The 7,500-nt window shown below is 41.1% G+C and overlaps 1 protein-coding gene across 2 annotated transcripts in view; it reads left to right on the plus strand.

Annotated features, from left to right (window-relative positions):
* The window catches only part of wdfy1 (WD repeat and FYVE domain containing 1), a gene marked incomplete at its 5' end in the record, with an annotated part of 54,972 nt that overhangs the window by 44,352 nt on the left and 3,120 nt on the right, over nucleotides 1-7,500 (plus strand). The window contains one exon of one of the 2 annotated variants that reach the window (XM_083636880.1): nucleotides 734-846. The exons of the other annotated variant lie outside the window; for it this stretch is intronic. Coding sequence (XP_083493006.1) covers nucleotides 844-846 — 3 coding nt within the window. Of the gene's footprint in view, nucleotides 1-733; nucleotides 847-7,500 lie in introns of those variants that run through there. 2 annotated transcript variants of the gene reach the window in all.

Consider the following 7,500-nt stretch of genomic DNA (forward strand, 5'->3'; position numbering starts at 1 on the left):
TAGGAGTTAACAGAGGAAGAAGAAAGACACTTAGAGAGTGTTCTGGTTGGCTATTGTATTGTAGCCTAGGCTTACTTTATGTGGTTTTGTTGTTGATGTTGTTTTTTAAACTCATATCACCATAATGTTCCTATCCCATAGAGACTATAAATAAGTGGATTATTGACCTTATCGTGATGTGCTTTATTATATTATTATATTATATTTAATTATTTATTATTATAATAGGCTATTTCTTTTACTTTTCTTGTGATTCCTGCAGGAGCTTATAGTTTTGCCATGATTATATCCTGGTCAAATTGATTGCAGGATTAGGCTACTATCGAGCCCAGTAAAGGCTGTCTTCATGGGAGACAGAAAGGGGTAGGAGGCATTGTAAAAATCAGTTCATGGCCAATTTCATACGACACGTCGATAAATAAGCAAGCGAACTGGCCGCAGGCTTATCCACAGAATAATGCGCATTCTGCAAGAGAGTGTAACATAACCGGCTAAAGAAAAATACCCTAAACATGCATGCGCACAATTTCATGCTGTAGTAGGCCTATTTATTCCTGCAGTCTGAACTGCTTATTGACAACTATACCACCTCCACCTGTCTTTCAGCAGCCTTGCCCAGCAGCTCCTCGGCAGCCAATCACAGCGGCTGCAGCCATGATGGCAGCAGGCAGGGCGCGGCACCATGCGCGCACCTGTTGCTCCCCTCCAGCTCCACAGTGGCGCACTGATTTATGGAAGGAAAGATCAACAATGTCGGCGCATCCCAAGACACGCGAGATATGACTTATAAGACTCGAGCTTCAGCTGAAGTGACTTCTTCTCTGCGACTATTGCTGTGACAAAATGGTGAGTAGGCTTACTACTGTAGCTAAAGGCTATGTGAGTAGGCTATCTTGTTAAGCGGATATAGAGTGTGCTTTTTCCCAAGATCCATGCAAAGTCCATGCACCTGGATAACGTGTTTATGCCTAGGAGGATTGCACAGCCATGATCAAGTCGGCTATTGAGTCCATACCTTTGTTAGTAGGCTATAAGTGAAATTATAGGCTATAGCTTTCAGTAAAGAGTTTATTTCACTTGGTTCCAACTGCAAAGTTTCTTGAAGTGACCTGCTCTGCCTTGTTCCAAGATATTGACATAAAAAAGTGGAAACAACATTGGAAACTGTTTTGAGGAAAATAATATGCTGTTCTTGAATAGGCTATATGAGTAGTCCTAAACTGACCCCCCCCCCCCCCCCCCCCCCCCCCCCCCCCCCCCCCCCCCCCCCCCCCCCCCCCCCAGTGTAACGCCTATCTGTCTGGCAGCCAAATCAATGCAAATCTCTAATTTGTAAAACTGTGAAATGAGCTTTCTTTTCCTCGTCACAAGTGCAGATAAATCAGTGTCACACAAGACTATTATTTAAATTTTATGCTTTATGTCATCATAGGTCGAGGCGTTTCTTCCACGCCAGTCGTCAAATCTCGTCCCTCTATAGCAGCCTGGCTGTTTTATGATTGCACTCCTTCATTTCCTACTTCACACACAGCACAGGTCCTGGTTTATCTTTAGTGTTGTTGGCAGAGCAGATGCTGACGGCTGCACCTCGGGGCAAAGAGCTCGTAATTGTCTTTGAAAAAGACAACATGCTGTGATGTCACAGTGCACTGTCACTCTAGGTGCAGGTAGACTGTGATGTCACAGTGCACTGTCACTCTAGGTGCAGGTAGATGGTGGCCTGTGTTCCACTCTAATCTTCACTCAGCTCTCCAGTTGTGAAATCTATTTGCAATGCAGTTTCGTGCAAGACCACTTGTGGGTGGGTTTGTTTTGGTTGCAAGTTGCAACACTGGCTGGAGGGATAGAGTGTGTGAGTGAGTGTGTGTGTGTGTGTGTGTGTGTGTGTGTGTGTGTGTGTGTGTGCGTGTGTGTGTGTGTGTGTGTGTGTGTGTGTGTGTACACCTGACAACTACTGTTGATGTTCTCTATAGCTAAAAACAACATTTTCTGCCATCCCACTCGATTGTAGCTACTGGAAATACCTGGACATGATGTCACATGTCTGCATTTGGCCAGTTCTCCATGAGAATAGGAACCAAGCGCACAACTTTAAGCCCACAGCCCAGTGGTGTGGCCATTCAGCTTTATGGCAGCACTCCCGCTCCCCCACCCACATCCCCCTACCCACCCCTCGAACCCCGAATCTCTACCACCTACCTATCCCTAGCTACGACCCCTTAGCCACTCCCCCGCACAGGATAACACAGGATGTTCCCTCTATTAAACACATGATAATGACATGTGTTTACAAACATAACACAGGATGTTCCCTCTATTAAGCACATGATAATATGTGTTTACAAACATAACACAGGATGTTCCCTCTATTACGCACATGATAATGACATGTGTTTACAAACATAACACAGGGTGTTCCCTCTATTACGCACATGATAATGACATGTGTTTACAAACATAACACAGGATGTTCCCTCTATTAAGCACATGATAATGACATGTGTTTACAAACATAACACAGGATGTTCCCTCTATTACGCACATGATAATGACATGTGTTTACAAACATAACACAGGATGTTCCCTCTATTACGCACATGATAATGACATGTGTTTACAAACATAACACAGGATGTTCCCTCTATTAAACACATGATAATGACATGTGTTTACAAACATAACACAGGATGTTCCCTCTATTAAACACATGATAATGACATGTGTTTACAAACATAACACAGGGTGTTCCCTCTATTACGCACATGATAATGACATGTGTTTACAAACATAACACAGGATGTTCCCTCTATTAAGCACATGATAATGACATGTGTTTACAAACATAACACAGGATGTTCCCTCTATTACGCACATGATAATGACATGTGTTTACAAACATAACACAGGATGTTCCCTCTATTAAACACATGATAATGACATGTGTTTACAAACATAACACAGGATGTTCCCTCTATTACGCACATGATAATGACATGTGTTTACAAACATAACACAGGATGTTCCCTCTATTACGCACATGATAATGACATGTGTTTACAAACATAACACAGGATGTTCCCTCTATTACGCACATGATAATGACATGTGTTTACAAACATAACACAGGATGTTCCCTCTATTACGCACATGATAATGACATGTGTTTACAAACATAACACAGGATGTTCCCTCTATTACGCACATGATAATGACATGTGTTTACAAACATAACACAGGATGTTCCCTCTATTACGCACATGATAATGACATGTGTTTACAAACATAACACAGGATGTTCCCTCTATTACGCACATGATAATGACATGTGTTTACAAACATAACACAGGATGTTCCCTCTATTACGCACATGATAATGACATGTGTTTACATAACACAGGATGTTCCCTCTATTAAACACATGATAATGACATGTGTTTACAAACATAACACAGGATGTTCCCTCTATTAAACACATGATAATGACATGTGTTTACAAACATAACACAGGGTGTTCCCTCTATTAAGCACATTGTAATGACATGTGTTTACAAACATAACACAGGATGTTCCCTCTATTAAGCACATGATAATGACATGTGTTTATAAACATAACACAGGATGTTCCCTCTATTACGCACATGATAATGACATGTGTTTACAAACATAACACAGGATGTTCCCTCTATTAAGCACATTGTAATGACATGTGTTTACAAACATAACACAGGATGTTCCCTCTATTAAACACATGATAATGACATGTGTTTACAAACATAACACAGGATGTTCCCTCTATTACGCACATGATAATGACATGTGTTTACAAACATAACACAGGATGTTCCCTCTATTACGCACATGATAATGACATGTGTTTACAAACATAACACAGGATGTTCCCTCTATTAAACACATGATAATGACATGTGTTTACATAACACAGGATGTTCCCTCTATTAAACACATGATAATGACATGTGTTTACAAACATAACACAGGATGTTCCCTCTATTAAGCACATTGTAATGACATGTGTTTAACCCACCCTCTAGTACAGGGGTGGGCAATTATTTTTCATGGGGGGCCACATGAGAAACCCAGATTGTTGCCGGGGGCCGAACAAATATTGTCATGCCGCAACCCAGGAACTTTGATGATAGAGAGGACCACAAAAAAATGTCCTCGCTACCAGAGGGCCAGATTTTGCTGAGGGTTGGGGGCCATTTGAAGTTAGGTTTAGAGGAATAACTAATTTTAAATTAACAGTTGTGATGTCATTACTCAGTCTTAAACACCAATATTTGATCATTTTCTCACTCACTCCTATATCACCACCTGCTCTCCATGCAGGGCTTGAGATTAACTTTTTTCACCACCTGCCAATATGGCTGCTAGATTTTAAAGTTACCAGCCAATTAGAATTTCCACTAGCCGAAATGTTGTTCTTGAAATAAACCAGAATATGAGTGGGTTAATTTAAGCATTAATCAATCAATCAATCAAAGTTTATTTAGAGTGCAAAATCACACCGAGGTGTCTCAGTACACTTCACAATGACAACAGAACACTAAAATCAGGTAAAACAATACACAGAGAAATATTACACAGTATAATCATCATCAAATATAGTATCTATCTCAGTAAAGTGACATATCAAGTAACAATAATCATAGCAAATATGACAATAATCATAGCAAATATAACATTCAATAAAGTACTATTGCAAGTCATATGACTGTGCAAATAAATGTGTTTTGAGCCTGGATTTAAAAATTTCGACTGATGTCGCTTGCCTAACACTGGGTGGAAGCTTGTTCCAGAGGTAGGGTGCCCTGTAGGAGAAAGCTCTACTGCCAGCTGACTTTTTTTTGATTAAAGGGACAGTAAGAAGGCCTGTATTTTGGGAACGGAGGGAGCGTGAGGGGATGTACAGGATGATGAGATCTGAGAGATATGAAGGGGCAAGCCCGTGGAGGGATTTGAACGCTAGCAGGAGCACCTTGAAGTCTGACCTGGCCTGGATTGGGAGCCAGTGAAGGGAGATCAGGGCTGGAGTGACATGATCAAATTTCCTAGTTCTAGTTAGGATTCTGGCGGCGGTGTTTTGGACAAGTTGGAGTTTTCTAGTAGCATACTGTGGAAGACCAGAAAAAAGGACATTGCAATAGTCAAGTCTGGATGAGACAAAGGCGTGTACTAGGGTCTCGGCATGTGTTAGAGAAGGAGCCAGCACTCAACGTTGTCCTTTTGAGGGTTTTTATTCCTGTTACAACGTACGCGTTTCAGCAGTAGCCTTCGTCAGCGTTGTGCCAATTAATTTTTAATTTAAGCATAAACATCAGTAAGTGACCCGGGATTCTCAAAGCCTGTGTTGAGGGTCACACAAACAAAAATGCACTCTTGAAGCTAAAAAGAATCCAAAACCAACAAGTTAATTATTTACATTTTTACTTCAATGTAGAACAGTCATTTCTTACACATGAGATTACTTTTAGCCTTTTAGTCATAAAGATTATTGAAAGATATTCCATATTCCAGACCGAAATGTTATAACAGAAGTGGAGTATTGGCCAGAATGACATGAACATTTGGACACTTATTCAGTGGGTATCTTGCATGTTGCGTTCAGGTGCACTGTCATTTTTTTTTTTTGCAATTCCAGCAGTTGCCCAGGTCTGCTCTAGAACAATGGCCTATTCAATCAATCAAGCAATCAAATTCTATTTATGGCACCTTAAATGCAAGATTGCAAGAAGATCAGTAATCAGTAACCAATAGACTACTTGCACAACTCCACTACTTCCTGAAATGAGTAGGGCATCTTGGTTTCCTGTCCTACACTATTGGATGAACTGATTAATGTCAGGTGTGCCTGACTGCTGCAGTCACAACAACAGTGATCAGGCACACCTGACATTAATCAGTTCATCCAATAGTGTAGGACAGGAAACCAAGATGCCCTACTCATTTCAGGAAGTAGTGGAGTTGTGCAAGTAGTCTATTAATGTCCACAGTGGAATTGTATAATTTCCTTTACAGCACTCATAGGCTACAAGCTGAGCTAAGCACAAATCCATTGATTTTTTTTAAATGAGTCAAAACAGGCCACAGCACACATTTTTCTTGAATCAAATGAATCGAAGTCAAGTCAAATGAGCATTTTTGTGATTTTTGTTTTTAATCAACTTTGTCTACCAATGACAGCATGATAAATATGTAATTTATTTGTCATGTTTAGCCACATGTCTTGACAGTTTCCACTGGAAACTTTGTGTTTCAACATATTACAGAACAAAATATGTGGGGCTTTTCCTTAACCACTTACTAAATATAGCCTAGTCGTTAGTCATTAACTCATTCTCTGCCAGGGTCATTTCGGTCTGTGTGCTCCCAGTGCCAGGATTTTGAGCATATTTCCTGATCTTCCAGGACCCACAGAATATTCTGTGCTAGGAATAAAATTACACAACATATCTCACAATAAAGCAGAGACTCTCTTCTTACCCCTTGTAAAAAACTGAAACTCGACCATGTTTCCTTGTTTAGTTACAAGCAGTGGAAGTTAGCTTGTTTTCACTAAAAATGCCCTCCTTGGGACATAAATGGGAGAAAAAGAGGTTTTTAGTGAAGGGCACCGTTTCAAGCAGAACTCTCTTTTGAGCCTTTTATTTTTTGCCTCAGTGACACATAAGACATATACAGTATTTGTTTTCCCAAATAAATAAATAAAAAATAAAAAATAAGAGAATGTATTTGAGGGAGCTGTGTCGGTCTTAGCTTGATAAAAGCATAAACAAATGGAACGAACCCTTATGTGGTCACACTCACACACACTCTCTCTCTCTCTCTCACACTCTCACTCACACACACACACACACACACACACACACACACACACACACACACACACACACACACACACACACACACAGGAATAACGAGTGCTGTAACGTTACCTGCTGTCACGTTACCTCTCATAACTAACGTTAGCACAGAAGATCACACAATAGCTACGTTAGTGCTGTAAACTTTGAAATGTTTATGTGACACATGTTTCGCCTTGGTTGCTGGGGACGGGTGTGTGACGCGGTTTGACGCGTTTGACGTATCCATGTGATTCCCCCTCCCTTGAGTGTGACAGAGAGAGCTCCCCTTGAGAGGGAGATCTGGCAAGAGGAAACGTGAAGCGAGTCATGCCGGCGGCATAAGTTATAAACAATGCGTGACAATTATACTTGAATGTTGTGTGTGTGATCATTTCATCTCAAACGCGATACAAAAAATAGGCTACTTTTTACCATCGTCATTGCTCTCTCCATGTGGCACCCATTTCTCCTCCTCCGATTCATCTGTGTCACAGAACGCTGTGAAGGGGAGCCTTCGTCGCCATGGCGCTCCGTCGTGGAGCAATAACAAAAACGCTGGCGTCTTCCTCGCCATCGTCGCCAGCCGAGAACTCTGGATCGGACACACTTCGACCACAGGCTCCACCCATAAATA

Source organism: Poromitra crassiceps, assembly GCF_964638095.1.
Source record: "Poromitra crassiceps genome assembly, chromosome: 5".
In the NCBI taxonomy this organism is placed as follows: Eukaryota; Metazoa; Chordata; class Actinopteri; order Beryciformes; family Melamphaidae; genus Poromitra; species Poromitra crassiceps.